The sequence below is a fragment of the Ovis aries genome, chromosome 7 (assembly GCF_016772045.2).
Source record: "Ovis aries strain OAR_USU_Benz2616 breed Rambouillet chromosome 7, ARS-UI_Ramb_v3.0, whole genome shotgun sequence".
In the NCBI taxonomy this organism is placed as follows: Eukaryota; Metazoa; Chordata; class Mammalia; order Artiodactyla; family Bovidae; genus Ovis; species Ovis aries.
Genome location: NC_056060.1, coordinates 74,400,307 through 74,426,663, shown reverse-complemented (window position 1 = coordinate 74,426,663; position 26,357 = coordinate 74,400,307). Strand labels below are relative to the sequence as shown.

Here is a 26,357-nt window from a genome sequence, read left to right as displayed (position 1 = left end):
CCCCAAACTTCTGCACTCCCCCTACTCATCCCCAGTCCATCTCTGTGCCCACAGCCCAGGAGAGCCTCAGCATTTCTGGATGAATGGATAAGATTGGGTTTCTGACCCCACAAGGCTGAGGACATGGCTGAGTAAGGTCCCCATGACCAACTGGCCTCCCCACTGCAGAGAGCACACTTGAACATCAGAGAAAACACAAAACCTGAAGCAAACAAACATCTTTCAAATAAAGGCACCCTGCGGTTCCCACACTGCTGCTGGGCTCACACTACCTTCAGCTCATGGATCAGGCTTCTCGTTCGGTGGAGGCTGTGGCAGTCCTGGCTCTTCACTGCGGACAGCAGGTGGCTGGTGTCGGCGAGGAAGCGGAGCAGGTCCCCCTCGGAGGTGGTGAAGGACCGCCACTGGCGCACCAGCTCATCGACGTCGCTCTTCCTCTGGCGAACGCCCTGGGCTGCACTCTGCCACTGCTCCTTGAGCCTCGTGAACTTCCAAACAAATTCTGGTCTTGGGGGAAATAGATGATTAGAGAATTCTGACATCTATGGGTAGAAAAAAATAACTATCAACGTGTAATAGGAACTCAGATTTGCCCTTTTTACCTAGAAAGACTACTGTAGATCTGAGCACCATCCAACTTAAACATGATGGGGAATGTGGGGCTAGAGGGGGCAATGTGTGGGATGGTGAAAGGTACTGAGCAGAAAAGAGCTGCACAGGGCCTGGTATTTTGCTGACACACATGACCTCAAACAAGCTGTTTTGACACAGATTATACCAAGTGCTTTACGGAAAACTAAGCATGGCGTCAGTGGCAAACGGATGAATAGGTAGGTCCCTTGTAATGTTATTGATTACTTGAAGGTTATACACTACATAATTGCAGCAATAAAGAACATGCTTTCTGGAACTACTCAGATATTTCTTTCCCAGATAAATAACACCCTTCATGTGAGAAATAGGGCCTTTTATTTATTATGGGAAAAATCATGCTAATCAGATCAAAAGTAGTTAATCATCTTGAAACTGGCTTGAATTTAGTACCTCAGAGGTAGGAAGAAATGGGTTTGTATTTCTTAGTTATGCCGAGAGAAGATTCAGAAGCATATGGGGAATGATGGGAGGAAGCGAATGCCTATGGAGATGTATGGAGAAGTCATTTAGGAGGCCAGGCCCACTCTGGGCTGTTGTTGGCAGGGGCACCAGCTGTGTGAGCAGGTGCAGCTAGTGCCACCAGGCTGTCTGAGGGCTTCTGCTCAGCCCGACTGGAACTGCCCAGAGACCCCATCCCATGTTCATGACATAGAGAGAAGTCTCTTCTTTCACAACTGTGACATAGCCACCTACTGAGAACAGTCCTTTGAAATTTATTTTTTAAATAGCAAAATATCATGAGGCTGAAGGTAGAAAGAAAACATACTATAAAATGACGCTTTGGAATAAAAAAATTAGTTAACTGGACTTGGCAGAAATGTGTTTGCAAATCATCTGATCTGTTAAGCTCACCCCTCTACCACAGGGAAAAGGGGTCCTGATGTTTTTATGGCCATGAAGCAAGACTTTATCCTAATATATAGCCAGAAGACTGGCCCCATAGCGCTCTATCAATCACAAGGCCACAGACATTGATGTTAAGATTTATGTGGTGGAAGGCCCACCCAGTCGCATTGCCTTCCACATTCTCACAGCCATCATGAATCCTGGAGAGCTTACCTCTTCTCTATTTCTACTGTGTCCAGGAGTTGTAAGCATTGGGTGACATAAGAATCGGCAATTGTCTGGTTTATAGAAACTTCAGCTTCTAACATCTGTACATGAATTAAAATGTAAAATATGAGTGAAAACTGTTTTCATGAATTTCCTAATAAAGTCTACGGAGGATATGTGAGATAATTTATTTTCAAATGATTTGAACCTAACTGCAAAAAATGCTTAATCATCACACCTATAAATACAATCTTAGAAGCAAATAGGTCTAATAATAACTACATATAAGACCCATTTATTGGGCATCTTTGATTTGAGTTGTTGTTCAGTCGTTCAGTTGTGTTCGATTCTCTGAAACCCCACGGACTGTAGGCTGCCAGGCCCCTCTGTCCATGGGATTCTCCAGACATGAATATTGGAGTAGGTTGCCATTTCCTTCGATTTGAGAGGCACTCAGTAAAACAAGCATTGTTTCACTTTTTCTTCAGCTTAGGACTCAAGTAAATACTATTAGATCCATTTGCAGAGGAAGAAACTAAACTGTTCAGCAACTAACTCAAAGTTTTCATTTTCAGATTTCATTTTCAGTGGATGACCTTACTGTAACAATGCAGACTTAAATCAGTTTAATCAAAAAGTTACAGTGAACTAATCATGCATAGTTTGGAAATGCAGGATCTGCCTATAGAAGGATTTTCAAACATACATCAGTGAAAGTATGGAGAAACTCCTCTGCAAAATTATTTATGTTAGAGTTATACCAGGTGCCTCAATACTTTATAGAACTACTCAGTGAAAATATGGAGAGAAGCTGAAGTACTTTAACACGCTCTTGGTGAAGTGGCACCATGTTCCCATTCTAAGAAACCAATGCTGGGCCAGAAGTTCCACCTACTGCAGAAAAATCTAGGAGTTTCAGTTCAGTTCAGTCGCTTAGTCATGTCCGGCTCTTTGCGATCCCATGAACTGCAGCACACCAGGCCTCTCAGTCCATCACCAACTCCTGGAGTCCACCCAAACCCATGTCCATCGAGTCGGTGATGCTATCCAGCCATCTCATCCTCTGTCGTCCCCTTCTCCTCCTGCCCCCAATCCCTCCCAGCATCAGGGTCTTTTCAAATGAGTTAGCTCTTCGCATGAGGTGGCCAAAGTATTGGAGTTTCAGCTTCAGCATCATTCCTTCCTGAACACCCAGGACTGATCTCCTTTAGAATGGACTGGTTGGCTCTCCTTGCAGTCAAGGGACTCTCAAGAGTCTTCTCCAACACCACAGTTCAAAAGCATCAATTGTTTGGAGCTCAGCTTTCTTTATAGTCCAACTCTCACATCCATACATGACCATTGGAAAAACCATAGTCTTGACTAGACAGACCTTTGTTAGCAAAGTAATGTCTCTGCTTTTCAATATGCTATCTAGGTTGATCATAACTTTCCTTCCAAGGAGTAAGCATCTTTTAATTTCATGGCTGCAGTTATCATCTGCAGTGATTTTGGAGGCCCAAAAAATGAAGTCTGACACTGTTTCCACTGTTTCTCCATCTATTTGCCGTGAAGTGATGGGACCAGATGCCATGATCTTCGTTTTCTGAATGTTGAGCTTTAAGCCAACTTTTTCACTCTCATCTTTCACTTTTATCAAGAGGCTCTTTAGTTCTTCTTCACTTTCTGCCATAAGGGTGGTGTCATCTGCATATCTGAGGTGATTGATATTTCTCCCGGCAATTTTGATTCCAGCTTGTGTTTCTTCCAGCCCATGTTTCTCATGATGTACTCTGCATATAAGTTAAATAAGCAGGGTGACAATACACAGCCTTGACGTACTCCTTTCCCTCTTTGGAACCAGTCTGTTGTTCCATGTCCAGTTCTAACTGTTGCTTCCTGACCTGCATATAGATTTCTCAATAAGCATGTCAGGTGGTCCAGTATTCCCATCTCTTTCAGAATTTTCCACAGTCAAAGGCTTTGGCATAGTCAATAAAGCAAAAATAGATGTTTTTCTGGAACTCTCTTGCTTTTTTGATGATCTGGCGAATGTTGGCAATTTGATCTCTGGTTCCTCTGCCTTTTCTAAAACCAGCTTGAACATCTGGAAGTTCACAGTTCATGTATTGCTGAAGCCTGGCTAGGAGGAGTTCAGTCATTAATAAAACAGAGTAGCAAAACAATATTTGGAAATTTATGAAATGTGTGAGAGTTTTGCAAATGATCAACTGACAAATGAATTTGCTTAAAGACATACATTCTGTGTTTTGGGATTGAAGATTGACAGGTATTCTGCATATTTTTACTTAAATTTCTCATCCCCTAACTACTGCCCCAGGGAGAGGGGGACAGAGTGGCAGGGCATGGGTTTATTTACCTCATATGTCTTCTGCTGTTCTAGAAGAGCAGGAAGGCTGTCAGCCATGTTTGCCTTGAGTGTCTCTTCTATCTTCTCCAAAAGCTGGATCCACTTTTCACAGCAATCAAGAAACTTTTCATTCAATCCAATTTCTTGAAGCTCACTACAAAGGTTTAAAAACAGAACAGAGCCACATAACAATGACATTACTGCGCTCAACTGTCAATTTTACCATAATTGAAACAGAAGGCGGGAGCTGGGCTGTTCTGACCTGCAGCGTTCCAGTGCCGTCGCCGTGGCCCGGATCCACTGCCGGTTCAAGTTTTGTAATGTCTTCATAGCTACGTCACTAAGTGGGAGCTTGAGGCTCACTTCATTCAAATGCTCAATACCAGGTGACTGGGCCGTCAGTGCCAGCACATGATTCTATGAAAAAGAAATTAAATTCCAGATTTTTGGATGCCACTGAGATACCTAGATGGTGAAAAAGCCTCAGAAATCCTACAGGCCTTTCTTATCTCAAAGATGAGGGAAAGCTGGAGCTTAAACAGGTAAATGACTGGCCCAAAGTCACACAGCTAGTTAGTGTCAGAACTGGACCTGAATCTAGACCTGTCAATTCTGTGACTTCTCTAGAATAAGCTGCACACATGGCCAGAATCAACACAGCCCAGGAAACAGAGAGTGATCTCGGATTCCTGTCTTTGAAGAGGATGGAAATAAGCTTCCTTTGTTTTTAAAGGATCCACCCTGGACCTTCAAGTCCCATTTAGTCTGCCAACAACTTGACTTTCAACAGATCATGCAGTTTATTTACTAAGTAAATGAAAATTCAGTCTCTGAAATAACCCTAGCAAAGCATGGTATTTAAACATCCATATTATGTTGATATCACAGGAAAGCAAACTCACCAAAATTTTATTTTTAAAACAATATTCTAGGGACAGCATCTAGGTCAACACTGTATTCAGCAAACATCCTTCACAATATCCATGTTCTCACTATAGAACTCTGCTCTAAGAGTCTAGGTGAGGGTCAGCAAACTTTTTCTGTTAAGGGCTAGATCATAAATATTTTAGCCTTTTATAAGCCATATGATCTCTGTGGCAAACATTCAGCATGAAAACTCCCACAGACAGTACATAAACAGCAGAAGGCCATGGCTACATTAGAGACGCTTTATGTACAAAGCCAGGTGGGGGCTGCATTCAGACCTTATGTCATAGTTTGCTGGCTCTTAATTTAAGTTATGAATATTGGTCCTTAGGATCAAGATCCAGAATTCGTTAATTCTTCATTCATCTATGTTAACTATACTAAACTTACTAAGGTAATAAAGAAGGGAAAAATACCATTAATTTAATAGGGTATTTTACTTTTTGATCTACTAACCAAAAAAATTCAATTAATCACAACATCCAATTGCTAGATTATTCTAGTTCACTGAAACTAACTAGTAAAGGCTTAAAGATTTAAAAGTCTACTGAAACTATTGAGGCATATTACTAAAATAAATTTCATGACCCAGCATTTCCATTCCTGGGTATATAGCCAAAAAAACAAACAAACAAACAAAAAAAAAACCACCTCCAAAACACTAATTCAAAAAGATATGTGCAACCCAATGTTCATAGCAGCATTATTTACAATTGCCAAGATACAGAAGCAACCTAAGCGTCCATCAACAGATGAATGGATAAAGAAGATATGGTACATATATAATGGAATACTACTCAGCCATAAAAACGAACACACATTTGCATTTGCAACAACATGGATGAATTTGAAAGGCATTATGCTAAGTGAAGTAAGTCAGAGAAAGATAAATACTGTATGATATCACTTATGCATGGAATCTAAAAAGCACAACAGACTAGTGAATATAACAAAAAAGAAGTAGACTCACAGATAAAGAGAACAAACCAGAGGTTACCAGTGGCAGGGCCAAGGGCAATACAGGAGCAGAGGCGGGGGAGGTACAACTATTGGGTTTAAGATAGACTCTAGGATATATTGTACAACGTGGGGAATACAGCCAATATTTGTAAAAACTGTATATGGAAAGTAATCTTTAAAAATTATATTATAAATTTAAAAATTAAAAAGGGAAATAATTGAGAAATAAATTGTATATATTTAAAGTGTAAGAAAATAAAATAGATCTCTGTTGTCATACTTTTCTAAACACTAGGGAAAATAGGACAAGAATGAATGACACATTAGTGACTGTTGTTCAAGGGTTAGGATGAACATAGATTCTTTCATGTGACAGTAAGTCGCTTATTTTTTATCCTATGGTGAGCCTGAGCCCCTAGAAGTAACAAACATTGGCAATACCAGGAATAAGTCAGGATTTCCTTCTTTTTCTTGCCGGTAGAGTTTATCCAAATTCTCTTCTTCATGTGTAATGAGACCTTTTAATGATTCCAACCGGTCCCCAAAATCCTTGAATTGTGATAGAACAAACTAGAACAAGAGAAGTTTTCATCAGAAAACAATTTTCATGTGCATCTGCAACAGAAGCAAGCACAGCCTTGTGATAAAAGTTCACGTTGTTTCCAGCCCTAAGGAATTCGTCACCAGCTCATTATCTTGACTATCCAGAACATCTCTGATATTTACTTTGTGCCTTCGGTAAAGTACTAAGCCTTCACAGGGGTGAACAGACCACCTGCTTGACAGGGCCATATAGAAGAGTCCTGCTAGTTAAGTGTTTTCCCCACTGTGTGATACTGGAGCTCCGTGGCCTTCTGTTCATCTTTTTGAGAGTTCATGAACTAAAGGCTTTTCAAAAAGAGAATAAAATATACCACAAATGGCCATGCTTAAAGCAGCCATTCTATGACTCAATTACCCCACCTGAAGATTCAAATACTGTGTGATCTGAACAGTATATAAACTATATCACTTTAACATGTTCAATAAAGAAGAAATGTGACTGAAGAATCACATGACTGCAGAATCATGTCAAATGTAGATATGTTTAGAGCGTCTTTATTCTGTTGTTTCCCTAATGTGCAGCCCGCAAAGCACTGATAACTATCACTTCACAAGATACTAGGAACTGTGCGGAGTGTGCAAGTGTCCAAGACTATAACTTGAATGGAAAAAATAAGAAGAACCTCAAATTCATTTGTTTTCACAAGCAGCATCTTTTCCAGGTAGGAAGCTCTCTGGAGCGAGTGCATTTGACCAGACAGGAGCACGTGGGTGTTGGGCTCTGCAGGTTGTGGGAGTCGATCCAGGAGAGCGGAATTTTGGAGAAAGGCCTCTTTTGTCTTCTGTACCTCACACTGCAGCTCCTGGAGGAGAAAAATGATTGTAAAACATTCCTCTTCCTTTCCCAGAACAAATCCCCACCTCGTGCCACTCCATCAACATCTAGAAGAATTTCTGCCCTGAAATTGTGGGTATGGCTTTTTTTTTTTTTCACTGTTTATTTTGTTTATTATTTGGCTGCACCAGGTCTCAGTTGTGGCATGTAGATCTTTAGTCACGGCATGTGGGATCTAGTTCCCTGAACAGGGATCGAACCTGAGACCCCTGCATTGGGAGTGCAGTCTTATATGGTGGACCACCAGGGAAGGCCCTACTGTTAATTTTAAAGACCCAAAAAAGCTAACGCTTCTTTATGTGATGCATATCACTGGTGCTAGCTTGAAATTTGTCAGTTCAGAGATAAAAGTGACCATGGATAAATAAAGCTGGGACTTCTAGTTCACAGAAACTGGAGATGACTTTGGTAGAGTCTTATGAGTTCTATTTCTAATCATCGAACACTTTAGGGATGTGCTTTAAGGCATTTAAAGGATCAATCCAACTGTTTTCTCTGTTTGAGACTTTGTAACATAAATGGATTCATATGCAGGGAGTGTGGAATCTCACTGACCAAGCCAATTTTAGGACTGATTTTGGAAATATTGCATCTAAGTGAATTGCTGTTTGTTTGTTTGTTTTTTTTTAAAACAACAGATTACGTAGAAGTTGATCAGAAATATGATTCATATCTGTTGAATTCTTGTCTCTAATTGATATTTCTTTATTTGACCTATAGTATCAAAAGATACAAAATGTATCTGGTCACCTAATCTAAAAGTATTTACTTATAGCGATTCATTAACATAATAGAATAAAACCACAGAGAAAAGTATATAACTCTTTAAATATTAGTCTAAAAATCATTATTTCCACAGAAAAGCCTTATTAACACGGGGGCGAATCTATGATTCTTTCTAAATCAAGAGATTCAATATCTACTTCTTAGATGCCCACATTCAGCTGATACACTTCTGCTTTAATTGGAGACTTTGTACGAGGCTTCTGCCTTAGAGAGTTACCTGCTAGAGTGAAAGAGGAAACTTGGAAGGAGGTGGTCAGGTGCCCTTGACTCAGCTACCAGCTGCCTGACCCTCACCTGCGAGCCATTGCCTGGCTCTCCCAAGCCCACCTGTCCCTGCCTTGCCTGTGTCCTCCATGGGCTGCTCGCACACCTTTCCTGCCCCTCCCTCCCTGTGGTCTGGCTACTCCCTGGTCATGGCCCTGTCCATCAGGCTGTCTCATCCTTGGTTTTCCCCGTAGGCCTACCTTTGCATCCTGCAGGGCCGGGGGCAGGACCTCTGCCAGGTTGTTCCCAGATGTGTTGATGTTTGCGATCTGTTGGTACTTTCTCTCCTGCGGCTCCAGCCTTGCTGCAGCTTCCGCGTGAGCACTGTTACACGCCTGCCAGAGTTGTAGCAGGCTCTGGGCCCTCTGCAACTGGTCTGCGATGTCTTGGTTTACCTGAGTCCACCTGTCAGGGCAAAATAAGAAATAGGACCCCCATCCATCTCTTCCTTTGCAGCAAAAGCAAATGTATATTCTATCTATTAAGCTAACAGCAGATGAATTAACAAGACGCTGTTCAATGCCTTTTCAAAATGAATGCTATCATCAGTATATAAACAGAATTCCAACAGAATTTCAAGTTAGGATACTTCACTGACTTTATAATTCTCAACAAAATCTGCAAAATTTGTGACTGGCAGGAAATATCTATTGTATTATGAACATCCTCACCGGCAAAGGTGAGGAAAAATACCAAACTGTTTACCTGATGAAAATTTCTCCACATGGGAAGGGCTCCTGTTTCATAAAACAGGTCTTTAGATAGGCCTTATTTAAAATGTATTTATGTCAAATTTATTTTCTAATTACAAAAGTAATAGGTTCCTTATATAAAAGTAGAAATGAAAAAAATATACTTTTCTACTTCTCAGCAAAGGGTACTTATTTTCTACTATGTTCTACATTTTCTAACATTTTACTGGTTTGTAGACATATGTTTTGTTATAGGACTAATTTCTTTGTGAATTGAGAGAAAAAAATGGCAGATATTACCTGGTACTTGATAATATTTTGTTCTTTAGAGGAATGTTAATTTCTGTATATTCTCTTACTACTTAGGCTGATTTGCAGCAGAAAGTTACTTACTTGGTGCAAACTGATCTTAATCATATGAGAAAATTGTTCCCAAGTGTACCCTTCAAAGGATGCTAGCACACTTTCTATGAGGGCAGGCAGCTGTGGAGTACTCAGGCCCCAGATTTACATAGCTGGTTTCCATGAGGACCAGGCTAAAAAATAAAATCACCTTTGGATTCCAGGTGAACATAACTAGAGCTGTTGATTAAACCTAGTTAGATACCTCACTTTTAGAGTAGATACCACCAAATTATGCTGCTGCTGCTAAGTCGCTGCAGTTGTGTCCGACTCTGCGAAACCCCATAGATGGCAGCCCACCAGGCTTCTCTGTCCCTGGGATTCTCCAGGAAAGAACACTGGAGTGGGTTGCCATTTCCTTCTCCAATGCATGCATGCATGCTAAGTTGCTTCAGTCACGTCAGATTCTGTGTGACCCTATGGACAGCAGCCCACCAGGCTCCTCTGTCCATGGGATTCTCTAGGCAAGAATACTGGAGTGGGTTGCTATTTCCTTCTCCAAATTATGAACAATGGCAAATAATAAAAGTATTCTTGCATCCATGAAAATTAGCTAATTTTGTGGGGCTGGCACATTCATTGGTTGTATGAAATTTTTTGGATCTCAGATGTACTGTCAAACTGTTAAAAAAACTAAAAATCATAATAAGAAAAACATTTTCTGTAATACAATTTTCATTTTATTAAAATTGAAAAGTTAAAAAAAAGGTAGAAATTAAAAATTTGTTTGTAATCCATAATATGGACTGTAACATTTTGCTTTCCTTTCCTACTTAAAAAAATTTTGCCATGTTATTAATTTAAAAAATGCCTAATTTTAAATGGATGTACATAATGGTCTATTTTTTAATTGCCAAATTCCAATTTAGTATGAATATTGAAGTAATTTTCAATTTTTCCTTCCAAATATAACACTCAGATACAACTTTATTCAAAGGTTTTTTTTTCTGTATTTAAAGATATTGGTTTTACACTAGATTTTTTAAAGAGAATTATTGGGTCAAAGAATATAAATATGTAAATATTTTTAAGATTATAGGTATATGTTCAAGCTGCTTTCTGGAAACATTATAACATTTACATTCTCACCCAAAGCAAGTGAGAATGATTGTTTCACAATATCAGTGACCCCACTAAATGGGTAGAAAAGGTGAAAAATGGCATAATTGCTTTACTTTTATGTATGTCACAAATTTTCTCAAAACCATCTGCTTTAAAAATAAGATTCCATCCAATTATAAGTACAACATATGCTCATAACCCTCCACAAAACATGTATGTTTAAATCTATCCACTCCTATATTGAGATTATCTACCTATCTACCTAGCTTCCCTGGTGGCTTAGAGGTTAAAGAGTCTGCCTCCAATGTGGGAGACCCGGGTTCGATCCCTGGGTCAGGAAGATCCCCTGGAGAAGGAAATGGCAATCCACTCCAGTACTCTTGCCTGGAGAATCCCATGGACGGAGAAGCCTAGTAGGTTACAGTCCACGGGGTCGCAGAGAGTTGGACACGACTGAGCGACTTCACCTTCACCTATCTACCCACCTATCTATGCAGAGGAAGTAAAAAAAAAAGATCACCTGATATCTCAGTAGTCTAGAGATAACTATTGTTGGCATTTCAGTGCCATTTCCTCAGTCTTTTTTCAATATGACTGCTGATATATTCTTGTATTAACAATTGAATGAGTCTGTGCAGTGGTGACAACCCAACCCCTTTAATAGCAACCTGCACCACCACCAAATGTTTTGAGGGTGGTCCCAATACTGTATGTGAAATCAGATACGTGTCTGCGTTCCTCTTTACCCTCCTTTCTCCCCCTCCTTCCACTAAAGACTGGATCAAGAGCTCAGGACACCACTGCAGGTGCATAAATGTGGTGTCGTTTATTCAACACTTGTTCCAAGTTGGTTCATAGGAGAGGCTGAATGTGCATGAAGGACGGAGAAGATCACTGAGGGTGGCTTAATCTCATCAACACTGTCTAGTGCAAATTGGCTTTGAGCCAACTTTCGTACCCCATACAGCAAAATCCTCATAAATTAAGCAGGGCCACCCTCCTTAGTTAGCTTCCCTGGTGGCTCAGAGGTTAAAGCGTCCGCCTCCAATGCGGGAGACCCGGGTTCGATCCCTGGGTCGGGAAGATCCCCTGGAGAAGGAAATGGCAATCCACTCCAGTACTCTTGCCTGGAGAATCCCATGGACGGAGAAGCCTAGTAGGTTACAGTCCACGGGGTCGCAAAGAGTTGGACACGACTGAGCGACTTCACCTTCACCTTCACCTTCACCCTCCTTAGAGGGAGCTTTCAATCATAAGCAGGTCATCAACGAATCCCTCTGAATCTCACAAATATCTCCTGAGAGGTACTCTAACATCCACTTTCTTCCACCTTATAATGTTCCTGGTAAGACAGGTTGCCCTTCTGGCCACCCCTCAGTCTGTTTCTGCCTGCTTTTTTAGTGCCTGTGAGGATCACATTGGGCATTTAGCCTCTATCCACTGAAAGTGGCTATACTTGGGCTGTACTTATTTCTAGACTGATTATACCAAACACTTGTACAAGGCAAGTACAATAGCCTTCACAATACCAAATCTTACATGAACTAGATCCTTCCAAGCAGAAGAGACCAGAATAGTATGAAACCAGTTACCTCAGATGATTAAGAAGTCTTAAATGAAAAAATCTTATTTATCTTTTTTAAGAAGATAAAAAAAATCTGCTCTATCATTCAAGTTGCATCTTGAAGCGTACCTTGTGTGAGTATTTTGGCATTTCTCTTGAATTATTTCAGCAACCGAGGGGCAGTACTCTTTGAGTTTTCCAATCACCTCCTGGAGTTTCTTCCAACTCCCTTCACTGCTCTCAGCTTCGTCTTGAAGAGTCTAGGAGGACAAAGCAGGTATGTCAGCTTCAGAATGAACTGGCCTCATCCAGAGATACTTGCCACTATATCACAATAATATTAACACTCAAACCTTAATAGGATAGCCGTAAATTATTAGAAATATGAAGAAGAAAACCAAGAAGGTACTCTTTCATTTGAGGCTAGAACTTAAAATTGTACACTTAAAAAAAAACCCAACACCCCCAAATCAAAACATTTAAATCGTAAAATAATATGAACATGAAAGATGAAGAAAAATTCATAACATGTATTTACAAAGTTTCACTCATTGGGTTCATGTAATTCATTTTGAAATTACAAGTTATACTTTTGATGCTGCTGTTTAAAATATTGTTTCATGTTTCTCTGTGGAAAACATAACAGCAACTATGTCACATCTATGCTTTCTTCCACTGGAGATTTTCTGCCAATAATGCACTGTGCCAAGATCTGGTTAATTTACCTGAAGGTTCTGCACCTGGCACCTTAAGGCCTCTAATGATAAAACCACAGGCTTGCTGTGTTCCATGCAGTACCAGAATCGGATTGTCATCATATTCACTTCATCATAGAGTTTATCATAGATTTTCCACTCCTGTAAAACAGACTGCATGGAGGTCTTGAGCTCATTGACCTATACAAAAAAGTAGAAACACATTTAGGAAATCATCAACAAGAGGCTTGCTCAACTCTTTATTTCTCTTCTAAGGACTCTACCACTGTATCCAAGTTAGGTATTTTAATTTCAGAGTGGAGCTTTGATGATTCACTGAAGGTGGTTAAGTGAACAAGAAATATCAAAGGTTAAGTTTTAGAATGCTGCTGCTGCTGCTGCTAAGTCACTTCAGTCGTGTCCGACTCTGTGTGACCCCATAGACAGCAGCCCACCAGGCTCCGCCGTCCCTGGGATTCTCCAGGCAAGAACACCGGAGGGGGTTGCCGTTTCCTTCTCCAGTTCATGAAAGTGAAAAGTGAAAGTGAAGTCGCTCAGTCGTGTCCGACTAGTAGCAACCCCATGAACTGCAGCCTACCAGGCTCCTCCGTCGGATAGGTGAATGGAAAAGAGCTCTGAGACCAGAAGGATCAGCATGGAGAGAGTTCAGCCTCCAGAGGGGCAGACCAGGGAAAAAACACCGAGTGAGGAATCAGAATCTGAGATTTCACATTTCAGTGACACCCTGTTAACTTTCTGAACTTGGGCAAGGTATCTAATCCTTAAGTCTGCTTTTTCATCCACAAAACAGATAAAAGAAAACATAAAGAAAGAAGTAGTATTGGTGAAAATGCTCTGCAAACTATAAAGCATTATAAATGTAAAGGGTTCCCTGGGTTAACTGGCACTTAAGTCTGGTTACTCCTGCAGAGCAGGTATAAATTAAAGGGGAACATGCTTGGCTAAAATGATGAGCAAGTGCAAAGTGGGAAGAGATGCAATGGTGGCTGCATTTTATCCTTCAGTGTGTTTTGGTAATTATGGAAAGTTGAAATTTGAAGCATTTAAATGATTCCTGACACAACTGAGAATTGTGTAAGTGTAAAAATTTTTATGTATTATGTAGAGAAGAACACTTATATTGCAACAATAAAAAGACAACCAAGTAAAAAATAGGCAAGAGATTGAATAGACATCTCTCTAAAGAATATATACAAATGACCAACAAGCATATGAAAAGACACACAACATTCACAATCATTAGAGAAATATAAATCAAAACCACAAGACACCACTTCACAGCCACTAGAAGGGCTATCCTCAAAGTTCGATAAAAACTAATGTTGGAGAGACCAGGGAAAAATTGGAACCCTCATACATTGCAATGAAAACATAAAGGTGTGCAGCCTCTATGGAAACATTTGCCAGTCCCTCAGAAAGTTAAATTCTATATAGAGTTACCAAATGACCCACTGATTCTACTCTTAGGTATATACCCAAGAGAACTGAAAGCATACATTTGTGGAAAAAACCTACACACAGTCTCAGCAGCGTAGGAGGTTTCAATGTCTTAATCTCCATGTCAACACTTGTTATTCCATCCTTTTATTACAGGTATCCTTCTGTGGGCTGAAGCATTTTGAGGGTAAGAACCATTTATTTTCTTGTTTATCACTGTACCCTTGGCAGTGAGCATAGCGCCTCACAAAAGATATGTTAACAAATGACTCACAGAAGATATGTTAAGCTCATCCCTACTTTCCTGCCTGAGTTCTGGGGGAGGAATGAGGCTGAAGGTTACCTATGGATTTCATTTATACAGGTTACTCCCAATTCTCTCTCGAAACAAATGCTTGAAAGTAGATTTCAGTAAATGACAAATAATCCACAATAAGGACTCTGGGAAACAAGGACACACTTATAATAGGCTACTGTTTACAGTCTCTCCCTCCAATTGTAGGGAGATGTCAAAGGTGAAGAGTCTGAGGATGACTGTCCTTTTTCTCTTGGCGCTCTTCTCCTGGAAGGGGTAAATGAGACTTTGACACGCCTTTGATACAATCAGCAGATGGCGTCCACACTCTTCCACGCTTTCTCTTCACCACATGCCATTTCTCCCCACCTCTGGAGCTTCTCCTGTGCTGACCATGTTTCCAGCTTAATGGAGGCTACATGGGACAGAACCACACCCCACCACCCCTGGGGTATCTCCCTGAGAGTGGGCAATCTGAGCTGCTTCTTCATGGCTGTTCCTGTATATCTGACCAGCAGACAATGCCAGCTGCTCTGTAGGGTTTGCGGGGTAGGCTGGAGACACTTTTGAGTGTATTCGTGTATTAGACAAAACAAAGATAACCAAGTGAACTTCAAGCTTGCCAAAGATGTGGGAATTTGGTGATTTTGCCTCTAATTATCCAGTGAAGTCAAAAAAAAAAAAAAGATTTAAAATATGTTTCTGTACTTCAGTATTTTTCTCAGCAATTTTTCAGGTTTTGGTATACAGCAAGTATTTACCAATAAACAACAAATAAGATAAAAGAAGGATATCTGAAAAGAAATGGTACACTTTGAATGAATTCTAGTACCTGATTCATAACATTGTTTCTCTTTTGAAATAGTTCATCAATTTTGGATGCTGTGTCTTCCAACAATGGCACTGTCCCACTCTCCAAAGTCAGGTAATTTTGTCTCAACTCATCCAGTGCTTTGGATTTAATTGCAAGTTGATTTTCTATATCCTGGAAAGGCCAGAGGGAAAAGGTTTTCATATGTGCAATATTAATTAATTGCACATTAATTAATTAATGTGCAATTAGTTTCATATGTACAACAAAATAATTAATAAGGGTAAGAGGAGTTTGCACTTTTCAAGTAAAAATGCCATTAGAATATATAATAACATTACACAAAAGACATTTTAATCATATGCCACTCAATTTTTACAACGAAATTTTACAATATGAATTTACACAATTACAGGATGAATTTTTACAAATATTTCCATTATTACGTGGCTCTAGACTTTAGAAGAGTCTAGGTAGCAAGCCCTTATCATCATGGAATGGGAGAAAGAGTCTAGGAGATATAGTCTCCATTCCATATCTGCCCTGTACTGGCTGTTGGACTAAGCATAAAGTCATCAAACCCCCAACCTGCATTTTCTCATCTGGAAAATGGTGATGACATCCCAGGCACGAATAACTTAGCACTCCAGTGAAACCAGGGTGGCCTGCTGGGGGTGCTGCAGGACTGAGTTTCTAGTCAGGAGTTGTATGTGAGGAAATGGCAACCTGTTTCAGAATTCTTGACTGGAAAATCTCATGGACAGAGGAGCCTGGCAGGCTACCATCCATGGGGTTGCAAGAGTCCAAGATGACACAGCGACTGAACAACGGCAAACAACAAAGGGGAAATGGGTAGTGGGTAGTCGGAAACAGGATAGACCATCTGAAAATGAGCACCGCCATACTGTGGTGTTGCCACCCATATTCTGCCGAGTATCATTTTGTAACCTTCTAAGTAGAATTTGGGTCTGAGCTGACTTTCCACCCAACAGTGAGGAGGGTCATGTCTTCGTGTAGGTGGTGCAGAAGCCGAGGACCCTGGGGACAGCTCCCAAGAGGAGTGACACAATCAGGGCAGTGGGGAGGAAGGGTGAGGGGCCATAAAGACTGAGTGCCCTGGAGAATGATGACTGAATGAAAAAAGGGCACAGCCAACACACTCCAGTCCAGATGGGACTTAGACAGGGTCTCCAAGGGAAAAGCACCCCTTTTAGAACACACTACACAGTAGGCAAAAGAAAACCATTTTCCTCTGAAGAAACAGAAGGAAATAATAAAAATCACGGAGACAGAATAATTTTGTAAACAGTAGATAAATTAATAAAAACACAAATATTGGAAAACATCTAAATCAAAATTCCCTTGCAACTTTTTTCTTTCTTTTTTTTTTTAAATTTTGGCCACACCATGCAGCTTGTGGGATCTCAGTTCTCCTACCAGGGAGTCAACCCAGGCCACAGCAGAGAAAGCACCAAATCCCAACCACCCAACCACTGGACTGCGAGGGAACTCCCAACATTTTCTTCTTAAGAATAACATTCAAATCTCCTAAGAACCACAATAACCATGAAAATACCTTTTTCTGCTCATCAAAACAAAAAAAAAAAAACAAAAAAAACACAGCATTTTGCAATTCTGTAAAACACATGGACACGTCTCCATTTTATATAAGAAAGTAAGGACCTGGGGGTTGAGGAGAACCCTGAGAACTGCAGCAGCTTGAGTTGCTCGCTGGGGGAGGAGTGGTAGCTACCGGCCCGAGCTATGCACCTTCTCACCTGACAATCCAGGAGCGTCTTCTGTACCGAGATCACACTTTCAGGTTTTTGTAAAGTTTTCAGTCTCTCCTCTTGGGCCTCCATCCAGTTGTTCAGAATCTGTATTTTGTTTTCATTCTCAGTGATACTTTCCAAAAGTTGTTCTAAATGTTGTATCTACCAGTTATGAATAAGAAAATAAAATTTTCTTATTTTCAACTACGTGCTTTAAAATGTGAATGTCATGATATTTTTAAGAGGATACTTTTGTTTCTTCTCATATTTCTAACATTTTACATAAGATTTCCCAATAATTTTTGGAATAAAGATTCCTATAAACGGAAATAATAATTATAATCTCCTTTTTAAAAAAATCTGACATTTGAAATGAAAACTAACCTGCGAAGAATACTGGCTGTTCTGGAGTGCCACAGTATCTTTGGGAAACAGACTCATGTTGCTAACACTCAATATTTTTTCACTGCATCATCTACTGATATATGCAAAGCTTAAGAAAATGTTCTTTTTTCCAGACTCTCTTTATTAGACTCACTTTAAAACTGTCAGTATAAAGAATATCACAAACAATGCATCAACTTAATAAAGTAGTATTTTTTCAGTCAGTCTGTGAGTCTTCTCATTTCTAATGCTCACAATGTTTGTGAGGTTACAATCACAGTACATATGAAGTTTAATACTCCTTTTCATATGCCACAGGCACATGCTGTGGCATGACTTGCATTCACTTAAAAGGCTGCCCGATATCTCATCATATGGACACCATATGATTAATTATTAATACTTCTCTCAAGTTGGAAATTCAAGCAGTCTACATTTTTCACCAGAATAAGTAATGCTGAACACTCTGTGCACGTATCTGTTCCTTTTCGAAGGACTATCTACTTTAGATGAATGTATAAGAAGTGGATTGCCATTTTAAGAAGTAAGATGATTATCATGGTTCTTGAAATTTTCTGAAGGCTTTCCAAAAAGGTATTGAAGCCATTATCTGCAATGCACGCATGCGAAAGCTTTGGGCTTTTATCTTTATCTCGTTCTAGTTTAGTTTAGTAAGCGTATAATGTTATTAATGTTTATTTCAGTTGTCAAAGCTGTAACCTTTCCATGTTTATTTGCTAATTATAATTTTCTCTTCTGTAAATTATCTGTTCATGTTCTTTGTTCATTCATGTACTTAAACTTAATTGTATAAATCTATTTGTATGCATTTTGTACACAACAAAGAAATCAACCAATTTCACTATTATATATAATATTAAATATTTTCCCAAGAGTAGATTTCCTTAGTCTTTTTAGTCATGGAATAAAAATCTAACAATAAGTCATATACATTTTTCTTCCTTTTTATAGTCCTTCTAAATCTGAAATAGCTTTGCTGCTTTTGAATATCTACTTTCAAAGAAAATGTCAAAACCTCTGACCATTTAGTAGCCTCATGCAATACCTGACGTCTTCCTAAATAACATGTCTCCTCTTTACTTGCCTAATTCAATTTCCCACTCTTAAATGCACCAATGGAGAATGCTGAAGCTCTGGATTTAAAAGGGGCTAGAACTGAGATGATTATTAGGTTTAACTGTAAGTTAACCACACAAATGTCCATTTATTCTTTTATTCTCAGTTTATTTATTTTTGGCCACTCTGTGCAGCATGCAAGATTTTAATTCCCTGACAAGGGACTGGATCTGCACTCCTTGCAGTAGAAGCATGGACTCATAACCACTGGACCACTAGGGAAGACTCATAAATGTCTTTTTAAATTTTTCAGAAAGTGGAATTTTGTGAAGGCCAAATCATATATCAAACTATGACCATGAGCTCACCTTGCCATTCAGGGCTCCATGGACCCGCTGCCACTGGCGGTTCATCTCTCCCAGGTGCTCTGCAAACTCTGTTCTCTCATAGCGCTTACTTTCTACATCACAGGTGCTTAACTGAAGTAATGACTGGTTTACAAAGTCAACTATCCATTGTTTATAGTCCATTTCCATTCTAAGCTCCTAAAACAAAGAAAACAAAATTAAACCACCAACGACCGAACTGAAATAGGTTAGAGGAACTGGGCCTCCCCTTTGTTGTGCTGTAGGGGACCCCAGGCTGCCACTGGGTCATCCAGCAGTACCTGTCCGGACTTACATTTTACCCCTCCCCAACCCCACCAGGTGTCTGCTTTGAGTGGAGAGCCTTATTGGGAATTACACGTTTCTGGAACAGAGAGACTCATGGCTTTCAGACAGACTGAAAAATCAAAGATGGCACCATGAATGGTAGTAGAATCATAGGAACCAAAATCAAGACCAAATATCTGCCAAGGGGTTCCTGTAAGAGGTTTCCTGAGAGCTACATTGGAATTCAGAGTCATTCTGTAGGCTCATGGAAATGACCAGGTGGGAAGCCTGAAGTTAAAACTCTCAGAAAACCCAGGACACCTTTAAGGAACTGTGCCAGTTTAGGCAGCTTCCCTGAGGACTGTCTCGGAAGCCTCCAAGTTTGGATGACTTTAAGTTCTAGAGCAATCCTAAACCCTCCTAGGGCCAAGCATGTTTCTTTCAAGACTAATACTTGTTGGGTTTATCCTGCAAGTTCAAGCACCTCCTTTGGAGACATCTAGGGGGAAAACCAAGTTATGTGCTAGGTTGCTAGGGCCTGTGAGAAAAACACACATAGTCCCTCCAGATTCTACTACTCACTGAAGTTAGGATGGGATAGGAGTTAAAAAGAAAATCCTTACTAATATCTTGGTTTGTGGTTAAGCCATTCATTTTCTGCCTGTCCTAAATCACTTCAGTTGTGTCTGACTCTTTGCAGCCCTATGGACTGTAGCCTGCCAGGCTCCTCTGTCACTGGGATTCTTCAGGCAAGAATATTGGAGTGGGTTGCCATTTCCTCCTCCAGGGGATCTTCCTAACCCAGGGATTGAACCCACATCTCCTACATCTCCTGCATTGGCAGGCAGGTTCTTTACTGGACCAGAGGCTAGATCTATTAGCCTATGAGGTCTTAGGAAGCAATGACCAGAGTCCTCATTCATCTCTGTGTTCCTAGTGGCAAACACCTTGCTGGCACACAATAAGTATTTGCATGTGGCTTGTTAAATGTTAGTTAAATCTACTTGAAATTGAATATCACAGAGAAGTCCACATTCCTGTCTATTTGTAGAAGGATATCAATTTTTCCTTATGCATTCTCTTATCCAAGGGACATTTACTTAATACCTATTGGATGCCAGGTACTGTGCTAGGTGTGCTGTTTTGGGAAGGTAAAGGAGAAGCTCCTGCTCTCAAGAAGCGAAGTCAAGGTGGGGAGATGGGCAAGTAAGGAAATATTGGGTTGGCCAGAAAGTTCAGTCCGGTTTTTCCATAAGATGCGATAGAAAAACTGGAACAAACTTTTTGGCCAACTCAATAATTACAATACCAGGTGATAGGAACTATCGATAGCCACCATGCAGACACCTAATCCTGGAAAGTAAACTGATCTGGCTGGGAGAGTCAGATTTCCAAATGAGGAGACACTTGAACTGACTCTCGAAGGATGACTAAGAAGATTCCCATGGCTAAAAGTGGGACACTAGAATTCCCGGGCCGAAGGTACAGCACATACAAAAACATGAGTGGGAGAGCCCCAGGAGCAGCGGAGGGACCACAAAGGACTTGGTTCAGGCAGAGTTCAGGGTTTACATGGAAAAATGAAGAGATGAGGCTGGAGAGGAAAAGAGAGGCCAGTTGAAATCTTGGATTCTGTACTGTGGTGATGGGAACTACCAAAAGAATCTGGGCAGGACAAGAGCGAGTATACTAACTTCTCTCTTTAGAGTCATCCACCATCCTATTCCCCACCGATAGAATCAGCCTTTCTAAGTTATATTCTACGTGTCTCTTTGTTCAGTATTTCTTTTCCGACAGACTTGCCTTCTTGATTTCATGAAATGGCTTCTGGCTTTTTTTAGATAATTACCTTGTACTTCTGAAGAAGATTTTTAACTTGAGATGCAGAACTCACTGAATGCTCGGAGTCTTCATCTTCAGTTTGATGTTCCACATTGTTCATCCAGTCAATCATTTCCATGATTGCTTTACGAGACGGCAATTTCTCCATCTGAAGCTGCAAAAACAAAATGATTTTCATTTAATTACCTGCAGTTAACAAAATGAATCAGGGCATCACTGACGATGATATCTAGTTTGATAAAAGGTCACGCCACATAATTACGCACGTTACTCATGAAAACAAACCCAGCATTCAAGCTCAGAATAAGTGACCCCAAAACAATGACAACGACCTTCACATAAACTAACACAGTGGTGCAGATAAACTGGGAAATAAAGTAATTAAGCCTGATTTCTCTCTTAAGAAAGATCCCACTGGAGGAGAGTCCAGTAATTAAGGTCTATATTCAGTGGTGCCAGAGAAAAATAAGGTGGTGTCAATGAAAATTATTGAGTCAGAGAAATGATTTTAAAAGAGTTGTGTGTTAACAAATGGATGCTAATTCAAATGCTGGGTCTTTGAATACTTACCTGGTGAAGTTTTTCTTGAATGTCTGGAAGTTGAGTTATGAGCACTGTCCATTTTTGTTCAAATTGTGCCAAAGAAGCTCTCAGTGTTGCCGTATCAGCTTCCTTCAGGTGAAGGAGTTGGTTCCCAGTACTTAGAACTGCAGTCTTCAAGGAGGACTTTTCATCAACTTCCTTTGAAAACTCCTAAAAGCGAACAGTTTTAAAATTTAGAAACATTTAAGGACTTCCCTGATGGTCCAGGTCCTGATGGCTAATGCAGGGGACATGGGTTCGATCCCTGGTCTGGAAAGATTCCACATGCTGCACCTTCTGAGCCCATGCACCCTAGAGCCTGCGCTCTGCAACAAGAGAAGCGGCCATAATGTGAAGGCTGCACACCTCAACTAGAGAGTAGCCCCTGCTTGTCACAACCAGAGAAAGCACACGCGCAGTGACAAAGACCCAGCACAGCCAAAATTAAATAAATAAATAATAAAAAGAGAGACTTTTACTATATAAATATGGTATGGAGTAATTAAGAATCAGAATAACTGGTTAGAGTTCAAAGCTAAATAACTGAATTCAAATAGTAAATATTTATATGTATATGCACATATGTATACACACACTCACACATGTATGCACACACACATTTTTCCTAAATGTCAGGCACTGTTCTAGGCATTAGATATATGGTGGGGAACAAAAGAGATGAAATTCCTACCCCTCGAGGGGCTTATAATCTAATGGATTATTGTTTTTAAAAATAGCCAAATCATTTCAACTTTAAAAAGAAACTATGGAACACAGCACGAAGTTCATACTGAGTGAATTAAATGCAACCAATTTTTAACCAAAATATTTGAAAATATTCCTGTGTACTTATAAGCTTTTTCCAAGTAAATTTAAGAAATATTTTCATTTTAACATCAAAATGAGTGATAGCTACAAAATATGAAAAGTGGAGAAAAAACTAAGAGAAAAGACAAACAGGTCTTGGAAGTATAATTTATATTACAAAAGTTACTACTCTTTCTTAAAAAAAAAAAAAGACCTGAAAATAAAAGAACAATAACATTTTAGTGGAAATATCAATTCTGTAAGAACAATTTAAAACCATGTATTTATTAACTAACATTTATGAATTGATTATCTTGTGAGGTTTTGGGATGGAGTTGGTGGGAGTGATATTTTCTGTACTTATGAAACATGTTCCACGTCAGAGTAAGTTTTAGATTTATATATATTTTATAGGGCCAATTAAAAAATATACCTTATCGGTATTATAAACATATAAATCAACAATATAAACAAATAGTTCTAAGTCTGAAGAATACAGCTGCTATTAGCCCAAGTCTTACTCCTTATCCACACATAAAGGTTATAGAGATGAAACACTTCAACTGCCATAATTTTCCCCTGCTATTTATAGTCAATCAATAACTATTCAAGCATATTCTATTACAACTTACAAAAAAATTGTTTATGTTGCTTCTGATTGTGTCCAGGTCCTGAGACACATTGAGGGACTGCTCTTTCCAATAGTTCAGAGTTTGCTGAGAAGACTCCAACCACTTGGTTAACTGATCTGAATCTCTGTTATAACTAACAGGAGCAAAGCGAGAGAGAAAGGAAATAAGAAACAATATCCAACACCCGCAAATTTTCTTCTGTTTCACTGTATGATTTCTTGTGTTGATCAACTCTGGTACTCAAAAAAAAAAAATCATGATTTTTTTTTAAAGGATTATATACTCTGTTTCATTCCAGGCCCCAAATCTGAGGCTTCTGTCATTTTCTATGATTCTATAATGACTAATCAAGAACAAAGAGGCATTTTAAAGTCTAAAATATTCTTTTAAAAATTTATGACAGCTATACCAAAATAAACCCACAGGTAAGGAAAGAGATTATTTTTATTCATCAAATGTCCTCTATAGATTTGTGTACAATACAAATATAACCAACATTTATTATAAGCTGTTATTATTTATTATAAGCTATATAACAGCAAACTGCTGTTCACTGGATGCCAATATATCTGATAGAATGAAAATATCCAAGCAAAATGCTGTCCCTCTGGTAAACATCTAAACTTCTTTAGGTTAAGACAGCCCCCTAAGGGGCAGGGAAGAGAATCAGGTTAAACATTCTGTGTTTTCTACCTCCAAGGGGTTCAAGAGTGAAATAAGTCAGACAGAGAAAGCCAAATAGCATAAAATAATCATTTACATGAAGATTCTAAAATATGATAAAGATGAACTTATTCACAAAATCCCCTATGATTACCAAAGGGGAAAGAGGGGGAAGGATAAATTAGGAGTTTGAGATGAACATAAACACAATACTATTAATATATATAAAATAGATAAACAATAAGATCCTACTGTATAGCACAGGAAACTATATTCATTATCCTATAGTAAAGCATAATGGAAAAGAATATGAAAAAGAACACATACATATATTACTGAATCACTTTGCTATATACCAGAAATTAACACAACATTGTAACTCAAGTATACTTCAAGAAAATTTTTTATAAAAGATTTGAGCTGTTAAAGCAAAAAAAAAAAAATTCTTTGAAGAAGTCCAAAGACTTTTTCCAAACTATTCCATTAGCTAAAATTATTTTTAAGATGTAAAAAAATTTTGGAAGAGTGTAGGAAAGAGCAACATGATGACATAAAGGTAACATGTATATAATTTTATAACATAACTCCTAGTTTCTATAGAAAACTGATTACACATTATCCTGAGCCATACGAACCAGCATCAGAGGCTCTAGATCTCATTTAGCCTGGAACAGGGACCCAGCTGCCTTAGATGATCAAAAATTGTACCACAGGGGGATGACATGTGAAATGTGGCCGACTGCAGAACCCTTCTGAGGTCTTATTCCACAGCAAAACCTGACACCAATCAATCCCTAAGAAAACATACCTGAGCAGATGCTTGAGAAGCGTTTGCAGTCTGTGTAGTTCATGATCAATTTTTTTGTTTAGGGACAACCACTGCTCTTCCAGTTTTGCAATCTGGCCCTCTAGTTCAGGACAGTTTACAGATGCAACCAGCTGTTTACCTTCATTCAGAGTCTGGTAAAGCCGGGCATGCTTCTCATCCATGTTTCTTTTTATTTGCTAATAAAAATAAAGTCATAGATTGAATTACTGAAAATTAAATCAGCCAATCAACTCACAAATATCTCATGAAAAACCTACAGTTGAGGCTACTGAAGAAATAATAACACACAGTCAATATGGAAAACAGTTTGGAGGTTCCTCAGAAAACTCAAGATAGAATGATCCAGCAATTTCACTTCTGGGCATATCATCCCTGGACAAAACTATACTTCTGGGCATATCCCTGGACAAAACTATAATGGGGGGAAGATATGTTTCCCCCATGTTCATAGTAGCAATGTTCACAATAGCCAAAACATGGAAGCAACCTAAATGTCCATCGACAGACAAATGGATAAAGAAGACGTGGTGCACGTATACAATGGGATATTACTCAGCCATAAAAAAGAGTGAAATAATGCCAACTGCAGCAACATGCCTGCAACTAAAGATAACCACACTAAGCGAAGGAAAGAGGAAGACAAATGCCATGTATCACTTATATGTGGAATATAAAATATAGCACAAACAAACCTATGTCCAAAACAGAAACAGACTCACAGACAGAAAGAATAGATCTGTGGTTGACAAGGGGGACAGAGTGGAAAAAGAAAGATGGATTGTGAGTGTGGGATTGGCAGATGCAAACTATCATATTTAGAATGTATAAAAAAGGTTCCTAATGTAGAGCACAGGGAACTATATTCAATATCCTGTGATACACCATAATGGAAAAATATGTATATATTAAAAAAGAATATATATGTGTATGTAACACTTTGCTGTACAGCAGAGATTGGCACAACATTGTAAATCAACTGTACTTCAACAACAACAAAAAGAAACAATAATACTTTCCTAATCCTCAAGACTCTTGCAGTCTGCCTGAGCATAATTAACGGATTATTATCTTTCATGACGAGAGTGTCTAGTACATTTCTCCTGCATGGACTTATACATACAGTAGGAAATGAAAATTCACAGATTTTAGAACTGATCATTTAATTCTTTCACCTGGAAACTAAAACGGTGACAGTCTTCAGGGCACAGCGAGCTTGCAGAGAGGGTTTGTGTGACCTAAGGATTACTCTGAAAATCAAGAAATTTTACATAGAAATCAGGATTTCCTGTGACTCTGGGAAAACAGGAAGATCTATTATAGCAAGCTCCTTTAGAAGAGGCTATTCTCCTGGGTTCTCCTCCACTGCTCTCCCCACCAGCCCTCAAATATCTATCCACTCAGCTGCCCTTATTTCTGTTCTCTTGTCTGGGACCCTGGAAGCATTTTACCTTGTGGGCTAGGTAGGAAGGGGTTATTCTTTAGACACAAATAGTAGGGGGAAAAGTTCACTGTGAGATTCTTCTGAATATAAGGACTCAAGAAGCAGGAAAAAGAGGACTTCAGAAGAATAAATTAAAGCATTACACTGCTAATTCAATTTCATGAAAAGAAAAATAAAATTCTTCAAAACTGCAAATACAATGATCCCCTGAGGAGAACTCTCTAAAGGCAATTATCTCCCACAGTTGGGTTCAGCTTAATGACA

General features: G+C 39.3%; 1 protein-coding gene and 1 non-coding gene across 13 annotated transcripts in view; one reads left to right on the top strand and one right to left on the bottom strand.

Annotated features, from left to right (window-relative positions):
* Positions 1-26,357, bottom strand: part of SYNE2 (spectrin repeat containing nuclear envelope protein 2) — a 323,976-nt gene that overhangs the window by 52,311 nt on the left and 245,308 nt on the right. For all 12 annotated transcript variants that reach the window (XM_060418145.1, XM_042252596.1, XM_015097110.3 and 9 more), the window contains 16 exons: positions 24,632-24,828; positions 23,161-23,293; positions 21,710-21,892; positions 21,147-21,293; positions 19,013-19,189; positions 17,190-17,345; positions 15,433-15,585; positions 12,878-13,048; positions 12,282-12,412; positions 8,633-8,837; positions 7,171-7,350; positions 6,386-6,514; positions 4,320-4,474; positions 4,067-4,211; positions 1,714-1,808; positions 273-507 (listed from right to left, as the gene is read on the bottom strand). In XM_060418145.1, coding sequence (XP_060274128.1) covers positions 273-507; positions 1,714-1,808; positions 4,067-4,211; positions 4,320-4,474; positions 6,386-6,514; positions 7,171-7,350; positions 8,633-8,837; positions 12,282-12,412; positions 12,878-13,048; positions 15,433-15,585; positions 17,190-17,345; positions 19,013-19,189; positions 21,147-21,293; positions 21,710-21,892; positions 23,161-23,293; positions 24,632-24,828 — 2,592 coding nt within the window. The remainder of the gene's footprint in view (positions 1-272; positions 508-1,713; positions 1,809-4,066; positions 4,212-4,319; positions 4,475-6,385; positions 6,515-7,170; positions 7,351-8,632; positions 8,838-12,281; positions 12,413-12,877; positions 13,049-15,432; positions 15,586-17,189; positions 17,346-19,012; positions 19,190-21,146; positions 21,294-21,709; positions 21,893-23,160; positions 23,294-24,631; positions 24,829-26,357) is intronic.
* Positions 11,600-11,671, top strand: TRNAW-CCA (transfer RNA tryptophan (anticodon CCA)). The gene has a single exon. It is a non-coding gene; the product is annotated as a tRNA-Trp (tRNA).